Genomic DNA, 20,973 nt, shown 5'->3' with positions numbered 1-20,973 from the left:
CTTAGAATATCGCTCGCGGTGGTTGGTTTCGAAGCAAAAAAGTGAGTTGCGCCGAAGGGCGTCTTAATGCACTCTTTGTACACTGACCAGTCATTACCTTTAATTTCCTTTAAGTCATGGACTTCCAAGGAGCTCTAGACGTGAACTTTACCAAGGAAAGCTCGTCCTATAACTTCTTGCTTTAATTGCGGTATTTGCTCGGGTAACGTGGTCGTGATGTAACTCGCTGAACAACATGCTAGTTACCTCGAGACAACCGTTGCTGCCTCGTTCGTCAGCTCTGCACTCCGGAGTGTGATACGTGCCAAGCACACTCGCATAAAAAACGCGGGAGTAGCCATGGTGATGGTGCAAGTTACTGCTTCATGACGCACATCGCGTAATCAAGGAGAACAGGCGACTGCACCGTGAACCAGTGGGGGTATCTCGTCCCAAGCACCTTGGGAAAGACCGGAGTTGAGCAGCAGAAAATTGCAGGGAGCACCGGAAAAGACAAAAAGACAGAAGCGTTGACCAGACGTTAGACATCCGTACTTTTTTCTTCTGCCGAGATTGACGCGTGATGACTTCAAGACGAGCCTGAAACGACGGTTCTCTCCATCTGGTCAGCCGGAGAGCTTGCTTCGTGTTACAGAGGCTAAGATAAAGATGATGTGGTCTACCTCCGCTAAGCAGAGCAGTATACAGATGTTCTTGAGTGGCGCATGACCGTGCATAGTTTACAGTAAGTATCACCAAACACTTGGCTTTCATTGTCATCTGTCTATGGTCTTCGTGTTGATTGACGAGTTATGTTTGATTGATTAATGAGACAAATAAAGGCGCTTTCCATATGCGCGTCGACACTTCGGCCAATTTGACGGAGCAATTTTGACGGCCGAACGCAACGCATACGTGTGTCATGGAGTCAACTTTAGTGTCGCTTTAAGTGAAACACCTGAACGCATCGTATACGCAACGCACCCAAAAGAAAAGTACGCCTGGAAAGGCGCCTTTGAGGTGTATTTTGAATTCGTGTTTGAGGTTGGGTGACGCGTACTCTGTCCGCTTTAATATTCCAGGATCTTATGGTTACTTACAGGTAAAAACAGTAAACTATACATGTACATACACACCGTGCGTGCGCGATCCGCGACTGAATGGACCCCCCTCTCACCTATAAATACTTCATCCCCGCCCCCTCAAGAGGAAATAAATCCTGGCCGTGTTTTTCTGAAAATTATCACCATATCCCTGTGGGTGTCTCTGAGCGTTTCCAATAACATACGACCCTTAGCCCCGTTCGTTTAAAATACCTCTCTTGTTTATTTTCAGAAATAAGTGAGCATGACTTACTCCTTTCAAACATTCTGTGTGCTGAGGTTACTCAGTCCAGGCAGGTATTTTCACGTGCGAATGCACTTTAATTTTGCACCAGTGAGCCGCCGTTTTTGCAATGATCATGCGCGTTGCCTCCCGTGGGTAAACTCAGCACGAAAGAAAATGTCATCAGTGTCACATCTGCCTTCCAGGATATTCCGATCACGTACACCAGTGAACTGCAAATTTCCAATGCAAAACATTTTTGGCACAAATCCCAAGTGTATTCTGAAAAAAAAGAACAACATTTAATATACATTTTCAGAGACTGATAACTTTGCATTAGTGGTCCGGGGTTTTTGACAAGCAATAGAGCCTTTGCATGAAAGCCATCCTACGGGGGCACTTCTTTTGTTCCACAGGGGAAACCTCCTTTGTGTACACCATAGCCTATGGAACAAAAGCACTGGCCTTCAAGATGGCAGCTATGCAAAGCCTCTATACAGGTTATTTCGGTCTGGCAAACAAAACACCAAAACGGATCTTTAGAAATCGGTCACCTTGCAACATATCTCCAAGACCAACCCTAACTGTGCAACTTAGATTCTAACATTCTTTGACTTGCACTGGGTAAAATAACCGTGTCCAATTAAATTTACGTTGTGCGGAACGAACCTCTATAGTATAGTACAATATGACCATTCGACATACAATTTTTACACCACCGTTTTCCAGCTTCTGTTCTTGTTTACACAACTTAACCGCGTGAAAAGCCAACCAGTAAACAAGCAAACAAAAATATCAGGTGGTGTAGTGTGGCTATTTTAGGTGTGGCCACGTGATCTTCCAAATCGTACAATGTATGCTTAGTCCCAAACCAATACGTTTAAAAAGGTGGTAAATAAATCGAGGTTTGAATCTCTTGTATAGGGCAAGGATAATATTTCAGTAACCTAAACCAAGTTGACATTTCTGGACTGAACAGCGTTCGTGTCTGGAAATATAATTGCACAAGACAAACAGATTTCTCGTCTTTCTTCTTTTTTTTCTGTAACATGTTTTAGCAAAGCCTCACCTCAGGTCGATAACCCATGGAAGGTACTCTGAGTTTCAAGAGGGATAATCCAGAATTGATGTCAGGTTTAAAATCCCTGACTGATGGCTGTTTGTTATTAATTTTGTTGTAGAGAGGCGTGGTTTATTCGACGATGAATGTGGGAGTTGGGACGTGATAGCCCCACCCATTTGGAGCTAATAGCAAACAATTAAAGATGATGAACTCAATGGTGTCATTCTCGCCAAGATGCCAGCGTTCTCAAAGAAAAGTTTCCAGGCTTTTAAGGATTCCTTTACAAGTTGGTAAACAAATATGTTACTTACAAAAAAGTGTGGCCATGATCAGAAAACAATAGAAATAACAATCAAATATTTTAATTTCAGCGATTTATATTTTCCATGCTTTTGGCACCACATTTGCTTTAAGGTGAACATTTTGTTTCAATAAACGTGTGTCATCATCCTTTCTGTCTTTGCTGTTAGACAAAGACTGGTCCACCCAGACCGCAGTGAACAGAACGATATTGTTATCGAGTACCGATGCGTAAGTAACAAACAAATACTTAAAGAATATTGTCGGCGTTTCTGACAACGAGTAGCCGAGCGTTGAAGTCGGCACAGCATTATTGATGGTTGAATAATTAAATGCCCACGTTCGGGGCCAATTAGTGAATTTTCCCCCTTACCGTGAATAAAATCTTCCATCTGACTCATCAAAACAGTTGGGAGTGCAAAATTTGATTAGTTTTCACCATATTTTGGCGATTTTTGTTCATTGCAGTATGTAAATGAGTGTGCCTAGGGACTCGATGATTCATCCGTCTGATGAGAGTTTCTGAGTTCCTGGGATTATTTTTGGTGTTAATAAATTCTATTTGTTTACCGGAAGTCTCGATTTCAACCTTAGGGAATCACTCAGAATAATTCGAAAAAAGGCCCTTTGTGATTGAGAAGGAGGGTAAATTCTTCGCACTGGTGGTAAGTGCAAATTGATTGAAACACTCAATCTTGACATTTTGTGAATGGGCCTTTTCAGTTTAAAAATGAAGTCTATATAGAATTCCCCTCAAACAAGAACGGTACGGGAACACGATAGGCGCGAATTTAAAGAAATAAACTCTCCAGACCCGGTGACAAAAAGCAAATCTATTTGCATCCCAAATTAAAAAGTCCAATTTGTATATCTGAACAATAAATCTTTACAATTTTGTTCTTCTGTTATCAACAATGGATCTTTTTTTCCCACTGCATTCTTGTCCATTGAGAGACATTTTTGACGCTTCACTAAGCATAGTAAAAGGATCGCCGCTCCCTTTAGAGGAACAATGGGCTCACCCATGTAGTCTGGTTCCCCAAATAATACAATGGGAAACAAACGGATTACTTCGGATACCAGTACGTACATAGTTCGTGGACTGGTTGTCACTTGCCCAAGAACTTGTAAACTACCTGTTTTTAAGTCTGAAAATCAACTTTTTTGCTGTCACAACGGATTTAAATCCTTACGACAACAGGATGGCCAGAAACTAGAAAGTTCCAGGAATCTGGCAGTGGGTCATGTAAGTTGGAAGTGACATTGGAAATCTGTTTGAAAATGCAGTGGTAATGTTGTTGAAAGTTCGGGAGCTGAAGCGTGGGATTTGTGCGAAGTGGGTCGTGCTGAGCGTGTTTGTTCGCCCGAGGGCGCGGCTGAAACCCGGGCGGCATTGAGTTCAATCTGCGTTCCTTAAAATTTGCGGACTTAATTCAAGGCCCCATATTCAACTGGATATTTCTTGTAAAATGAATATGTTGCAATGGTCTGACTGTTCTCACTGGCGAGTAAAGAGACAGAACTTAGGTCCAGACTTTCGGACCTTGCTGAGCGGTAGAAGCAATTGACTTTAAGTGTTGCTTTGAAAGCAGAAATCAAGTTGACATTTTCATCACGTTTTTGAACAAAATGACCTTTTTTCAGCGGTGTGATAGTTTCATGTAGCGTTCAATTTAACCATGAAATTATGATTTTTGCCTTAACATATATTGTACGTTACTGTAGGCTATTTGGTTTAGTGTGATATTTTTGTTCCAAAGTGATCTCTGCAATTCGAAGTATTTTGTTTTGATTAAGTTCAGATCTTCACACAAGCATGTACATATATAGTTTGGTTAAAAGGGTTAACAAATATTCCTAAATTTTTGTTTTAGATTGAATTTCTCTTGGTGTAGTGGAATGTTCTTATTTTGTTTGATTGTAGGAAAATCCTTTGTAACTCTAAAGTTTTTCACAAACCCCCTTGTACATAACCAGTAACTCGGCACTATTTTGTTTCACTCAAGTTGTTTTCAGTAACCTTCCCAACGTTGTTCAGGGTATTATGAATTGGGCATGAAAGTATAGATTCATGGAGAGCCTTCGTTGGTGTTTATTGATTCCATTTCTTTTTCCTTGCATTGCTCAGCATGTACTGGGTAGCCACTCTTTCTCAAATTGCATCCGTCCGTTCAATCTTTCTAAGCCCCGCATCCTTTCTCGTCTCCAGCCCGTCGTATCTTGTCTTTTCCTGGGCCCCCCACACACACACACCCACACACAGTTGGCTAGACGCTGAGCCATGTCTTTGCCCTCAGGCAGCAGGGAACTCTTAATCTTGCACTCAGTCAAGGGGAAACACCCGCAAAGGAACCGCACAGACCCTTGTGCCAACCTGCACTTCATTAATTATCAGAATCCCCCCCGTTGGTCTCATAAGCATAATCACTACAATCAACTACAAATGGAATTTTGAATACTCATTTCCTTTTTTGTTTTCAACACACTGTTGAGTTGAATTATTCCGCCAGAGCATCTTATTTGGTTGTGGCATTTTGTCCCCTCTGAATTTTTTTTTATTGAGTGATGGGAATTGAAATGTGATTTCACCTGGAGATGGCAAGCAAGGCGTGAAATGCCATGAGGTTATCTCAGGAGCGCGACCAAAACAACAGTTGCCGAAGCTAGCCCTGCGCTGCGACATGCTGTCTAGTGATAATCCTGTTGATAATGAGATTGGCAGGATCAGACCCAGTTGGAATACCATGGAGATGTTGCCAAGATTTGGGTTTTTTGCTCCAAAGGGATTGATTTTGGTATTTTTAGGCACGGATCCAGAGGGGTCCGAAAAAAACCCTGCTTTGAGACCTCCCAAAAAAGAAAAAAAAAAACGTTCAAAATGTAGAAAACAGTAAAAATAATTAAAGCAAATGCACCAATACCGTTGTAAACAATGTACTTGTATGAAATGCATAATGAGTCATCATCATTTCTGCTTGCCCACAAAAAATGAGACATTAAAAAATCTCCTGCCTGATCCCCCCAGAAATATTTCTGGATCTGCCCCTGTCTTCCAGGCTTGTGGTCAGGTGTTACTCCTCAGGTTACTACGCCCACATCATCAATGTATGCTGTCAATGCATACTTCCATCATGGAGGTAGCTGTATCTACCTTCATACTTCGATGTGACACTCGGAGATTACTCCAATAAGATGCGCAGTTTCCTTCTCCAAATATTGAACAAAATGAAGCTCAAAAATAAATTTCAAAATAAGTGTATACATGCCCCAATCCCTACACCTGTTAGCAAAACAGCTGAGGATCTTGCAGTGTAATGGTTGCAGTCGTGCCTGGCTACTTACTGTTCGTGTACTCTAACGGTACATACATCGTTTCCCTGTGTCGACAATGTTTGACAGTGTTGGTGGGAAAACTGCTAGATTCAAGAAACTGTAGGCCAACTGCTGGTTAAGTCAATAAACCTGCAGTGTTCTCCTCGCTTGGCTTGCCTCAGCATCCAGGCTGCTGGTATTTGTCGAGGGAGAAACAAGAAACATTGAATGGTTGTGCCAAACCTAGGGCTACATTTTGTTTAGCAAGGATTTGTGTACCTGTACATGTGTGCATGTTCACTTATACAAATACATTCTAGATACTGTTCATGTAACCTTTCTTTGAGCATCAAGTGGTGGCATTGTTGGGGGGTGGGTGTGGCCAGGCTTTTTTCAATGGGGGGGCGTGACTCCAGGAGGGCTCTATTGTCCTCTTGACCTTTCTCGTTTGGTCATAGGCCAAATAACCTTCTACTTTAAGGTTTGACCACCGTGCCAAAATCTGGGGATGCCAATATGATCAATTAGGTTAATTCCACAATTGTCATCGAAGGAACTACCGTTACATGCACCAAAGTTTACTGCATGCACAACTGTACACATGTACTTCGGATCACAAAATAATATAATTTAATAATGGGGAAAGAAATCGCTCAACATCCAAAAATTTACCTACATATACACAGGTACTTCAGCCTGGTCGTTGAATGGTCATAATATGCCAACTTTTTGAAGTTTACACCTGATCCCATCCCTACCCCTCAAATTCAAATAGCTGGAATGAACCGGAGAACCAAACATACTCACCAAGTGCATGTTGATCTCCTTGCATTGCGCTAACTGCAAACCTTTTACTTAACTTGCCACCTTCACCATAGAAACGCTTCAAAGCTCACCTGGAATGACACTACCTCTCAACATTATATGCAAGGAGGAATTTAAGGCCAAACAAAAATAACTGTGTTTCTGGTTACCCAACCCAACCAAGAAAATCACGCAGAACCTATATCTTTTTATTCAACAAATCAATCAAATATAAAACTTATGGTGCCATGCCCAGAGCCTAATTTTGCGTACATCGTCCTGTTCATTGTATTCTTTTATTTATTTATTTTTTTGCATGAGAAGGACGGCTCTTGTGTGTTTGTATTTCAACAAACAGCTGCTTTACTACTCTGTTACTTTGCTGATATGTACTATTGACGTGCACTTGCACAGTATTAATCTGACACTGACTTAGTAACTGTTACAAATCCCCCCCCAAAAAAAAAAAACAATACAGACCATCATCCGACCCTTATTTTTTGGGCTATAAAAATTTAGAGTAAAAAATAAATATTTTACCCAACCAACCACCCAAATTTATTTTTCAGTGTAACAAGAAACACAACTAATTTTTTGTTTGGCCTAATGTCAGCATTCCAATTTGCCTCGATATTTTCTAATGAATCTTTTAAAACTTTTTCCTTGAAGAAAAAGAAAAGTGAAAATAGTTATTTTGTCGTGACTTGCATATTTCCAGGTCACATGCCACCACTGCCTGGATTTCTTCTTCACTTGATAACGCTGTAACCAATTACCATTACATGTAAGTGTGTGTGCACTGCCTACACACTGCTGCACGGGCAGAAACCCATCACACTGAACGTCCTCAAAATATTGACTGACTGGAGACATTCAGCCTCTTATCTGGGCTAATGGATGGGGCTTTGTGGATGGTTGTCTCCTAGAAGATCTCGCAAGCAGACTTAATCTGAGAGACAAATATTTATCTCTCTTTTTATTATGTAGACACTCTGTACATTTTGCCTAACAGCTTTTATATTCCTTTTTGTTTTTCTGGTTTTTCCTTTCTGTTTATTAGTTTTAGCTCTATCTCGGTGCAAATGATTCGATTCAATTATCAACTTTCCTTGTTTAGCCTTACCTTGTGTAACCCCATTATGCAGTGGGTGTAAATTAAACTGTGTTCTACAGTCAGTCTGTGAAAAAGAAAAACTTCTACCTACCAGTACGGGTATCTTGACAGGTTTGGCTGATTTGGATTAAAAAATCCTGTAGATTTTGCCACACTTCTTCCTGGTTCTTTGGCCAGGTTGGCTGAAATACGGTTAGGCCTACATGTACATAGGGTTCACTAATACCCATAGACTAGTACTGGTGCATTAATTAACTTTGAATTAGCGTGACCTGGACGCACGCTGAGACATTGCACATGCCAAATTTCCAGAGTACCGGTATACATATACGGTGTCCACTCAGGCACTATACTCAAAATTTTTTGACTTGTTACAGTGCCCTCACAGTGAACAGTGAACAGCAATTAAAAGACGGAATCTGTAGAAACTCAAATCACTCCTTCAATTGCCAAAAAGCTAATAATTATTCTAATTAATAGTTGAATGAAAACAGTTCAGTTATAAAATGTGAGAAGTTGCATTTCTTACATTATTTACTTTTGATGGAGTTACGGCCTGCTGGTACATGTACACGTGTACATTTACTTTGGTTACTTGTGAGCGTTCACCCCCCCTCCCACTATGTGCCCGTGAGTGAAAGACAACAGTGTTCTGTTTTTGAAGGCTGGAAGGCCAAAGGAAAAGTGGACACTCTTCTGGTCATTCACAGTCCCTCTAGGCACATACCAGTAGTTGGTAGTCGTGTGCTAGTGACCTCTGTGCTTGTCAATATGTGAACATGGCCTGGGAAAAGATTGGGCTGTCAATTCATACAGCACAGGCAGAGCTATGCCACCCAAGTCTTTCAAAATCCAACAGAACCAAGCTCTGGAATTTTGTCAGAAATTGCAAAGCATAGACTTTGCCATACACATTTTTTATGCTTACCTGTATGGACCCGAGGTGCACTTAAATGCTAATAGGCCTACATTTACATGTTTAAACAACCTCCTTTCTGCTCGCCTTTTCCAACCAATTGATGAGACGTGTTTTTTTCTTTCGGAGGGTCTTAAGCAATTGTTTCCCCTTAGGTCAGCTTATTTTTTCATTTCTAACTCTAGACGTAGACCACTGCAAACTGAAAAATTGGAGCACAAAGTCCTGTGTCTTAGAATTCCATGTTTTTATAGCCCTAACAGTCCCAAATCCTCTGATTTCAATGTGATTTTACACACACCCTAGGGTTAAATATGTCCAGTTGAATACCTCACTAAAGAAAGGCTCAACTGCATACCATGTTGGTCAAGTAGAGTTACAATTAATTGATTTCCTTTGCAACTCCTTTAAAAAATATTCAGTTTTTCTTTTGAAGTCAAGAAAGGTTTTGTTGGAGTCAGGCCCTTCTTTCAATTACATGTAGATATATTTGATTGATTCTATAAACTTTGTTTCTTTTTTCCCCTCGTTTCAGATTCCAGATTTCAACTAAAGGTCGAGCCAAAGCATCAGTTTTCTTTTTATCGTCCCAGTTCCACCACTTCATGACTCAAGATGTGCTGCTGTGCCATCGAGTGCGTCAAGTGCCTGCTCCTTTTCTTCGACGTTATTTTCTTTGTAAGTACAAGGACTGGTGCTTTCTCTGCTCGAGGGTTGTTACTGGGGCAGCAAAGGCTGCACTGGGATAAAATGTCCATGTTACATGTAGGTGAATAATTCCAAGCCACACATGGCCTGGATTCGTTTCTTTATACCTGTGAAGTGTATATTGTGCTGTCTGACAAATATGGCTAGGATCCTTGCTCATCCTACAAAATCCTCCAATATATAGGAAACCAATGGCACATTCTTGTGCTTCAAGTTCAAGGGGCATCAAGCGCCATGTAAAGTACATGTAAGAGTGGCTGGGTTCTACCTTCCTCAATCCTACAAAATCCTCCACTGTGTAGGAAACCAATGGCACAATCTTGGCACTTTGCTATGAAAAAGATATTACCGGTACCAAAAAAGTTCCTGAATGCTCAGTAGTCAGTGACATTGGACAAATAGGGGCGAATTCATCCCCCCCCCCACAGCCTGGCTTATTTAGGGTTACGTGTTGTAAATACATGTAGATAAATGCCAAGAAGACTTATGTATGTTTAAATTCAAGGATTGATTGGGGGGGCCCAACAGGGGCTCCGCCCCCCTCCCAAAAAAGAACTTCAGGGGTTGGAAAAATAATGAGAGAAAGGCATTTTTGATTTCCCTCCTTTCTGAAAGTGAATAAAAAGCCACAAAATGGAGCCTCATCCCTCAGAATAAGAGAAAACTTGAAACAATTTTCAAGGTTTTATGGCCTCCCAAATCAAGTTTGGCCCAGCCCCCTAATATGGATCGGCCATTATTTACATTTATGCATGATAACCCGTCTGTGACAACATGCACTATCTCATGTTTCCTCCAAGTGTCTTGACTCGTATTATTGACCAAACATCATCATGGCCTTCATGTCTTGCACTCGGTATCCTTTACCCATAATCCTCTCAGCAAAGGAATCCAATAACCTCATTTGGCATTCAATTCCAGGTCTTGTTGCACTAATTATCATTGAATAAACATGTGTCCCCTTTCATGCTGTGTCCCTCATCGACTGTGGATGTGAATTATCCATACAGACGTGCCAGGGATATCGCACAGCTCTTGTTACGCCATCTATCAAAATTCATTACCAGGCACACTATCCAATGATGATGTTTCCTGGCTACATGTATGTACCAGCTGAGATGTCGACTCTGGGGAAATATGGTTCTTGCTTGCACTCCCCCCCCCCGGGGATGTCTCTTCTGTCTGTTCAGAAAATCTTTGTATTGATTTAGGACTCCTGTACTTTTCATTAGAAATAATTGGTTGCTGATGTCAATGTCCTGCTGTGTTTGTTGATAGACATGTATGTACCGGTGCATTATATACATGGATGTACATGTAAATACATACAGGTGCATCTTCATGTTAATATTAATAATAATATTGGATATTTCTAATGAGCCAGTTTCGGCCTAGAGACGCTCATGGCGCAGCACATCAGAAAAACAAAAACATAAACTGTTAAGAAATTTAATAGCAGTTAACGAAGAAGTGAGTTTTCAAGGCAACTTTGAAGTCAGAGACTGAAGGCATTAGAGGGAGTATTGAAAGGTAGTTCATTCCAAAGATGAGGACCTCCATATGAAAAGATCGATCACCCCATGAATCGTGAGTAGGCCTACGTGTATGAGGAACAGCAAGCAAAGAGGCATCAGAAGATCTTAGGCGTCAGTGTTGAATGATTTTTATTTGGGCATTATATAGCCGTGTAGGGTTGAAAACTGTGGCTGCTTTTCATTAGAGCTGTCTGCAGAGCACTGTTGATGATTATACTACCCACAATTCCTTGTGGCATCTGCATTTCCTTCCCATATCTTTCTTGTGAATGGAGTAACAGTTGTAGACCAGCATATGAACTGCCGCAGATATCCGTTCTGGTACAATGTAAGCACAGTCATTTGCAAACAACAACCTGAAGAAAAACCAAACGTTAACCAATCAATTATGGCACCTTATGTTTAGTTTCAATGTGTAACCGTAGTATCTTGGTTAAACAGCTATTTGACTACATTTCCATGATTTGAAATGTTTACAGCCTAATATTTAGTGGGCCCTCCTTTATTTCTGATGACTTAGACTAGATTATTTAACGCATGCTGCCTCACAGACAAAATGACATACAAGACCTGTCTCTGCAAAACATTTCACTCAAATGGGTACATATAGCACTGCACTGATGTTATGCACCACTGTAAAAACGTGAAGTAATCATTCAGTGAGACAATGTAATGCAGGCCCAGTGACAGAAATACACGTACGTGTACCAATAAGATTCCAGGTGGTCTTAAACTTTTGCAGATGACTGTAGTTTCAACTTGACCCATCTACCTGTATACTGCACATATTGTACATCTCGGTTGCCCACCATGAAATTGTCTCAGAACACAGATGATCGACACTTGAAACATTAACCATTTTCTCTAGGGCTGGGCTGGCAATGCTACCATCTTGCCACCTTCGCTTCACCTCTCCACTGAACTATTGAGTGCCAGTCTTTTTTTTTTTTCCTTTTCTGAGAACCTAAGCCTGTTACAAATTGCCAGATATGCATGCACTATCCACCTGTCATCCTGGGCTTTGATACCCTCATCTTTATTAAGTTGTAAGTTGCAATGTAGATGCACATCCTTCAAACTTGATTTTCTCCAACACCGAGAAACCAGACCCACAGCTAAGTGATGATGCAAGTTGTCATACCCCCCAGGTTTATGTAAGGGGGATATTGCTGGGATTTAACTGTTTCTCAGGGCCACTTTGGCTGTCTCCGTGGACCTCTGCTCCCCCCAACACTGTAATTGCATTTGGTGCTGGGAGCTGTTATTCTTGTCAGTGCTGGCCCAAACCCTTCGCTGTTAAAGGAGCAGGATCTCTTTTCTTAAATGCCAACATATTCAAAAGGAAAATCAAATCCGCTTTTATTTGTTCCTGGGGCAAGCAACAATAGAGAGAATTTATGTGACAAAAACGTAATGGCTTGGTGATCAAATTACTGTTTTCAAACTGGTGGTTGATTTTGGTTTGTTGCATGTAAATCTACGGTAAATCCATTCACGGTGTCAATAGGGGCAGATCTACTTTATTAAGTTTTCAAGTTTTCTCACCTTTTAACAGTGTGTATGTCTAAGCCCATGGAGCTTTGGTATAAAATGCCAGTTACCTGTTTACATGTACATGTGTAGGTCAGACTTGACTTATTGATTCTTAATCTTCTTGGGTGTAAGACTTTGGTTTTGAAGTTGCATGAAATTAAAAACAACAGATAGAAGTTAATATCACAAACTGGGGCAAATTAACAATGAATATTAATAAAGGAAAAAGCCAATTACCCCGGTACATGTACGCTTTTGTGCATCCTCAACATTCTAGGATGCTTACAAAGAGGTCATTTTACTTCAATGTACACGTACGCAGAACGTTGTGGGTTCGAGTCACACCTGAGTGAGTCTGTGAATTTTTCACTGGTCAGTCCATGAAGGGGAGAATACCCATCAGGAAAGATAAGGAGCTTCTGTGTTTTGCGGATGGACATCAAGTTTCCTGCTTCAGACAGCTCAAGCACAACCAAGTTTGATTGATTGCACCTTCCAGGGCATAGTCTGCTATCCAGTATTGACTTGGTAATGATGGATGAACCTGATCACGGAGGGAAGTAGGCCTTCATGTAGGCAGCTTACACCGACCTGTAGTTTGAACTCTTAGTCGCGAATTCATACATGTGCATGTGCATCAGCCAGTTTGTTTGCCAGATCATGCCAGCAGAAATCATCGGAGAGTGCACAGACCATTATGAAATGGATTACATGCTCAACGTGTGGAATTTAAATGTACTGAAAAAGACCTGGAGGGTTGAGAAATAGGCCAGCTAGATCTAGGTTTATCTGTCTACATGTACATGTATGTGGCGCAGGGATGGACGAGATATTACGCACAGTGAATAAGTACTCGGAGGCTGGGAGGTAGGCAAATGTGACTCTGGTTGACTGGTTTGGCTAACCAATCTAAAAAAAAATAATAAATGCATGATTGCACAACAGAAAGCTGGGCCAACTGTCTGGTTCCTGCCCCAAAAGTTGCATAAGAATGACACGCAGGAGGAACCTGGAGCCTGCTCTCCCCTACCCCACCTTACGTAAGAGCTTCATGTCAACCTTCTTCATGTGTGAGGTGTCAATTTCTGCCAGTGGCAATGTCAAGAGGGAAGTTGATGCATAACAAAGTGCCTTCTTTTGTCCACACAGAGGCTATAGCAAGAAAAAAATTGGTTCCAAAAAATCAATCAATTAACACATCATGATGGCTGTGATATTGCAGACCTATTTCAAGGTGATTACATACACTGATGTACATTTTCTTTCTTTGCTTACCTTTTTATGTGTTTATTTAATCTTAGCATTTGCATAAAGGGACATGTACCTCTGTACTATGAAACGTGACATAATTCGCTTCTTGTTTTCCAGCCTGCCCTATCCGATATTTTGATGCCGTAACACTGAAGGTTTTAAGAAAAACTTTGGAAATTGGAAATAAAGAAAGGACAAATGTGTTTATTGTAGTGTAGTTTGAATGAGGAGCAGAACGGTTCAAAAGCCTTAAATATGGCCACAGTTAGTAGGAGCAGGTACCCTTTAAATGTTCCTCCTTTGATTTGAAATAAATGCCACCAATCGCTGTTGCTGTTGGTATTTTCACAATTCGACACTTCTTGTGAATCAGTATTTAAGAAAGTGCCCCTAGCGGTACATGTAGATCTCCTTATTTTCCTTGGCCAGGAGAGATTTGGAAAAACGAAAAAGCCAAACAAGAAAAAATTGCAAATTATTCCAAATGTACATCAAGAGGTTTATCTTGGAGATTGCTTCCTGATAAAAAATGTTTCAGTCTATCAAGTACATGCAAGCAATACAAACTGGAGTGTTTGCACTGTTTCCTGTTGTTGGTTGTTGAGGATGAGTCCGTCTGTCATTTCCAAGTCGTAGGTGGAACGTGCCTCGATGCTAACCTATCCTGGCATGCTGCTTCTGGTTTCCATCCACAGTTTACTCCCTTTGTAGAGCGATTTTTTTTCCTTTGCGGTTCAATACACTGCGGGTTTTGTGTACTGAGCTCGCGACAGACTCCGTAACTCAACCCCACCGCTGGACAAAAGGAGAAACCCAGAGGCAAGGGGGGTCGTTTGGATGGATTGACTGACATTCCAATCGCAAGGCACACAGCCGGCCCCCCCCGAAAAAGCATTCGTTTCAGCTTTTCATTGAGGCACTTTTTTGGCGAGCCAAATCTCCCAGGGGCAGAGCAGTCAATATAATCATACACAGAGCACTGGACATGCATATGATAGGCCTACATCTTGCTGAACCAAAATCTCGCATGATGTACCGTACATGTAATGTTATGCAGGATGAATTTTGTGATGCTCCGTCATGAATTAATTTCTGTTGTACAAAATGACTTTATTTCTCTCCTTGCTTTGACCAATAACCTGATCTGATATCATCAGTTGGTCTGAAAGCAATAAAATGCATGGAGTACTTTTTCTTTTTATTCAAGATGTTTTGAAGTTTTGGGTCCTAAATGATGCGGCAATAAAGAACATTTTGGTGGATGGAGAACATACATGTATTGCAAATGTCTGGTCAAGATTTCTGAGCAATTTCAACTTTCTAGTAGGAGTGTTTGCGTGTATTAATGATATGGACCATAGACATGTACATAAATTGTACATACAATGTACATGTACAGCATGTGCACCTCAGGTGAAATTTTTTACTGTCGTTTGGTTACTGGCATTTTTTCATAGAAACAATTAAAGAGCAACATGAATAACTATTAAATGTCATTGAATAAATTGGTTTCCTGACTTCATACATTGTGGTTGACATTTTGAAACTTGAACAAATTTCCCAAAGGAAAAAATCTGTACTTTGTCGTGGGCATTTCCCAAACTGTACGTTTTCTTCTTTGCATTGTAAATGTTTTCAGGATGCACGCATTTTCGTAGATGAAGTCTGTACTGGTGGGCCTGCTTTCCAAAACTCACATTGTGCCATATTCACGGCTATATTGTCTACAGTGTACATGTATGTACATGTAGCCAGTGGTACAGTAGTTTGTCTTTTGTCCAGGGCTCCACGCAGTACACCGTCAACATTCAAGAGCCTTGCACTAGCAGTCACAATGCAATTCACAGGCCAGTCACATGCATTATTTTCATTGTTAGTCATGGATTTCACGGCCGTCATCTATTCCTTCCGCTCGGCTTGATGGTGACAAAGACCTAGGACAAAAAGACGATGACGCCAACCTTAGAAGCCCAAGGTTGAAACGGGGAGTCATCTTGGGTTAGCAGTTTGAGGTCAATTTGGTGACAGGAAAAATGGAGCAGTATAAATTTACAAGCTTTGTCAACAAATAATTCGCGCTGGAAAATTTCATTTTAGTGAGTTGTCATTGTGTTTGTCATGTCGCGGTGATTGTTGGAGTGCTTTTTATAGAAAAAAATTTTCAAGTGAAATTTATTTTCTCCTTGACTTATTTTCCTTCATTCTTTGCATAGCTTTTTAAAATTGACCAGTCCATACATGTCTAACTTGCATTTTCATAATAAGATGCCTTGATTATAAAATGTGGTGTGTTGATTCTCTTAAACTAACAAGTGACTTTGTTGTCAGTGGTCTTGGGAACAGGTGCAATGGAGTGTGATCATGACAGAGAATAAGCCAGTTTGGTATTTCATAAAGGTCTTTTGGGGAACAAAGGGTGCGCGTGAGTCAGCATATGGCACTGATAGGACAGACTATTACGCATGCGTACAGGTACATGTAGCTATTCCTGAAAAGCCTCGTACTGGGCATGCTCTGTTGGAATATGGAATTGACTCATTGTGCACTTTTTCCCTTTGCTTGGAATGGGTTCTTTGATATGAGTAGTCAGGTACCCGTGTTTTATTTAATAGGCTGACCCCCTTTTTTGTACATGTTATGTGTACACTTTTGCCCTACTGCCCCATACCACACCTAATGCAAAAGCTACACTCCTCAATAAAGTTAAGGACCACTTTTTATTTTGTGTATACTTTTTTAATGTGAGATATTTTGCTGCTGAAAATGTGCATTTGATGTTTGGAAACAGTTTTTCAAATTTTATATTCTAATGAGAACATCTAGACAAAAAGAAAATGTAAGAAACTAGACCCTGCTCATTGCTCGGGAAAAAATTTGTTAAAAAAGTTAGTGTTTAAAAAAGAGTTAAGGAAAAAGTGGTCCTTAACTTTTTTGAGTAGCTTACAGGTATTTATGAGCAGGCATTCAAATTTTCCTTGGATCAGCTGATGCCCTCATTTTTCACTTCACGCGCTTGCGATTGGAAATTGGAAAACACTTAAATACAAAGTCTTGTAAGGATTTGGAATTTCCTCACTTTTTATCAAAGTTCAAGTTGCATGCCTTTATGAAGGAATGAAATTTTAAAGGTTGTGAGTATCCCGGCACATGTACACCTACTGTAGTTGGTCATTCAGGGTTTCTTCTGGTTACTTTGACAGCTGACTGGTGTGGCGTTGCTTGGAGTGGGAATACACGTCCTAGTTGGTGTCGTTAATGGAACCTACGCATCCCTGATTGCTGGAGTGTCCTACATCTACATTACCTATGCCATCCTGGTCATAGCATTTATCATCATTATTGTGTCTCTGATTGGCTGCTGTGCCGGTGTGCTAGAGAATAAATGCCTGCTAGTGACGGTAAGGATGCATACATGCCCCATCATTGGTGGGATTGATTAGTCGGGGGGGGGGTTACGTTTATTCATGACACTGGGATGTACAAAAGACTGTTTATTGGGTTTGATTATTTCAGAATGTAGCCGTGTGAAAACAGATCTTGTGAATGCTGAAAATATTTGTGCTAGTTTTTCAATCCAATTTGTGACCTAGGGAATCGGGAATAAGTCGCAAATTGGCTTTTTGAGATACGTACAGTTGGTTTATTTCCCTTTGTTGTATCTTGGAATTCCTATCTACAGTTCTACTTCTTTGTGGTGTTTTGCATCTGCCTGGAGGTCTCGGTTGCAATCATAGCCTTCGTGGGCTTGTGGTACGAAGATGATTTTGTGGAGGCGTACATCATCCAAGCCTCGCGGACGGAGATGGCAAACTATGGCCATAAAGACAAAGCTGGCTTCAGCAATTCTTGGGACAGACTACAAACCGACGTACGTTGTGTCTTTACTAAAAAAAAACCTAGCATGTTGTAAGAAGGTTTTCATCAAATTTGGTTCAACTTCTGCGCTTGTTTGACAGTAATCTTACATGTAAATGAGTTAGCAGAAGTTACTATTCCGTCGTGTTTCATTTATGCAAACAAATCAAATTGCTTAAAGAGAGGTTTCAAGGATTTGTTTAGCATTATATTTTGAAAAGTGAAATTTGATAAATTATTATTGATGTTATTCTGTAAAAGTAGATTTCAGGTTGGTTTATTTCACAGAGGTGTTGAATGAAATTAACTTGGTGGTTGGACCCTTAAGCCACTATGAGTTTATTACTGTACATGACATCTGATCTAAATTTCTTGGAGTACAAAATGTGTGAGACCTGATTTAGCAAGTGAACATATAATTCAGGCACTTGCCAACAAAAAAGTTGTTGAACCACAGAGGGCAGCAAACAGGTTTTGTGGATAACCTTGGTTGACCCTCTTGTGCTGTAAAAAGATATGAGCCACTGTTGCATATATGCAGAGTTTAAGATATTTATGAATTCATACCTTGGGTCAAAGTTTGGTTTGCCATAGTTGACTCTGGAACTTTTCCAGTGGTTGCAACATAATGACAATGTTTGGTTTAACTTAGCTTTTTACGTCGTATCAATAGGAGCAATGCTGTGGTGTCCTTGCATCAACCGACTGGCATGAATATGGAAATTTTGATGCCGCAGACACTCCCGACAGCTGCTGTAAGGAGATCCGAGAAGGGTGTGGTTTAACCATCGGTGAACCGTGGGAAAAGGTGGGTGTGTTGTGGGCGTGGTTGGTGCGGGTGTGGCAAAACAAAGATAGACAGCTACATGTATGACACATACTGTACAATTTTACAGTGGGGTGTGGCACCACCAGCTGTGAACCTTTGGAAAAGTTGGGTGTGTCATGGGTGTGGCTAAATAGACAAATTTTAATTTCTTCTGTAACGAGGTCAGAAAAGACTGGTTTTTATCCATCAGTAATACACTCGTAATCTGGGGGGTGGCCTGTGTGGGCGTGGCCAGCACTTAATTTAAAGTGAGAGGTATTTGGGGATAATCTTCTCTCTCAGAACAGAGATGCTCCTCGTCGTTTTTTGTTTTATATTTATGTGAAAGATAAAGTGAAAGTTTGAGAGTTTGCGTTTTTTTTTAAATTTTTGTTGACAGAGCTGCGGTACTGTGTTGATTGACAACGTAAACAACGGACTGTACCTGATTGGTGCCATCTGTATTGGATGTATCCTTCTCCAGGTTGGTACGGTAGCAGCGTAGGGTAGTGGGGGTGAGGAAAGTCTTAGAATTGTGATTTCACTCCGGGGGTGCAAGTGCAGAACCCTAGGGGCACACTGCAACGTATTATACAACAGCAGAGATATCGTAACTTTCACTTAGTCACCACATTTAATTAGAAGTGCGAACATGTTTCACGGCATTGAATCACGCGCAACTTGAGAAAACAGGCTTTAAGATGTAGAGTCTTCATATAGGCTAACGCATTCCTTTTGAACGTTTTTGTCTTGTTCACAGATGAAAGATTTATTTTCTTGCCCAAAAACTTTAAATTCTACGCAAAAATTCACTCTCTCAACTTTTAGCGGGTCATGGCACATGAAAGCCTAGCGCAACGTCTGTCACCCTCACCGGGAGCAGTTTACAAATGCTAAATGAAAATAACTTCCTTTCCGTTTAAATGGGACATGTGTGCACATTGAAAGAACTCATTAACTTCATGTAAATTCTGGTAGCCAGTACAAAACCTGTTGACAGCAATCGAAACCAGAACAAAAATTTTTTTAACTATGCTATTTTTAAGCTGCGTTGGTTGAGACAGGTGCTTTAATTTTATAGTTGGTCTTTAGTGGTAGTCTCACATTATTTTTTAAAATTTTGTCAACTGCTTTCCTGTTTTGAATTTGCCAGATTCTTCTCATAATTTTCATCTTGGCCATGTACTACATCCTGAAATTTGGCAGTGGGAAGAACCGATGCTGTGGTACCTATTACTACGACATGGACTAGGCCAGCTCAGTCCTCCAATCCAATCATGAGTTGAGTGAAGTGGGTGGGGCTTAGTATTCGCATTATTGCTGGATTACAGATTTGATTGGATAGTTGATTTGATCTGGTGTGTGAATGGTTGGGAGGTTGACTGGTGACATTTTGCTCTCCCATGAAGTAAAGTGGGCTGGGTTTATTATTTAAATTCAAGTTGGATTGAAAAGTGGACAAAAGGGTATTATATGTAAATTAACAGGCATCCACTGAAATTTCCTTTGAATATGCATATACTGAAATTTTCAGTTTTTAGTGGGCGTCGTTTAGTATTTAAATTATGTCTGACCCGTGCTCCAATAATGTGTTGGTTGACTAATAACGATATGTGTACTTAGGGATAAACTTTGGTTGGCAGTGGTGCCTGCTATCAAAACTCTTTGAAAAGTGGTACATTATTTAACAAATTGACTGATTTTGACCTGCATATGTATTCACAGTAGTGCCGGCTTTTTAACTATATCCTACATAATTGGTTAAAAGTTCGTTCACTCACTTTTTGAAAAACTATTTTGCACACTGAAGGGTATATAATTTTGTCTTAGATGTAAATACTCGTAAACAGTAGTCCTGTTGTTTTTCGGTGGATCTGTAAATATTTTTGTACTTGTTTGTAATTTGTTCCCCAAAATACGTTCCGTTTGTAAAAGAAATACATAAATGGAGAGGAATCTCACAGTCCCCCCCCCCTTGTCTTTGTTCAGTTCAACATTCTCGTCATGTTCGTTAATAATTTAGGCCACAAGGTTGTGGTAAGCACAGAAAATTCGAGCATAAATAGCCTTTCAAAAAATGAAGTGACTGATCTGCAGGTTGTTGACTTGAGGTTTTCTATTATTTTTGGTTTTAATCCGGAATGTGACCCCAGAAGTAACGATTTCGTGATTGAGTTTCAGCGCTGCATTTTTCTATTTTGTTGGGCTGAAGACCAACTAGTGTTGTAGTGTGACTATTCTTGAAGCCCTGTGCTGTAAATTTCAAGGTAGTGCTTTGTGTGGTCATAGGGAACGTATTTCTGTACGTTCCTAATTTTTTTCTAATCTTTTTTATTTGTAAACATGCCAATCTTTTTTGATCTGTGGTGTATCTGGTGAATTTAACCATAAATGCAGTGTTGACTTTGGTCTTTAGTATTCCAAAAGCGCCAATATAAGAACTAGTTTTGTATGAAACGCCTCCAATGT

The 20,973-nt window shown here is 40.5% G+C and overlaps 1 protein-coding gene across 2 annotated transcripts; it reads left to right on the top strand.

Annotated features, from left to right (window-relative positions):
* Window positions 1-269: 269 nt before the first annotated feature.
* Window positions 270-20,961, top strand: LOC110975515 (tetraspanin-4-like). 2 transcript variants are annotated; one of them, XM_022228062.2, is made up of 7 exons: window positions 270-724; window positions 9,350-9,492; window positions 17,042-17,239; window positions 17,521-17,709; window positions 18,370-18,504; window positions 18,905-18,988; window positions 19,658-20,961. In XM_022228062.2, the coding sequence occupies exons 2-7, from the start codon at window positions 9,430-9,432 to the stop codon at window positions 19,754-19,756; spliced, it is 768 nt and encodes a 255-aa protein (XP_022083754.1). In that variant the 5' UTR covers window positions 270-724; window positions 9,350-9,429; the 3' UTR covers window positions 19,757-20,961. The 2 variants fall into 2 exon arrangements, with proteins under 2 accessions (XP_022083754.1, XP_022083753.1); XM_022228061.2 differs by lacking the exon at window positions 270-724 and adding an exon at window positions 3,745-3,914.
* The last annotated feature ends 12 nt before the right edge of the window (window positions 20,962-20,973 follow it).

The sequence above is a fragment of the Acanthaster planci genome, linkage group LG20 (genome assembly GCF_054643075.1).
Source record: "Acanthaster planci isolate LZ-2023a linkage group LG20, COTS_SCS, whole genome shotgun sequence".
Taxonomy (NCBI): Eukaryota; Metazoa; Echinodermata; class Asteroidea; order Valvatida; family Acanthasteridae; genus Acanthaster; species Acanthaster planci.
Note: the sequence above shows the minus strand (reverse complement) of the source record. Positions and strands in the feature narration are given on the sequence as shown.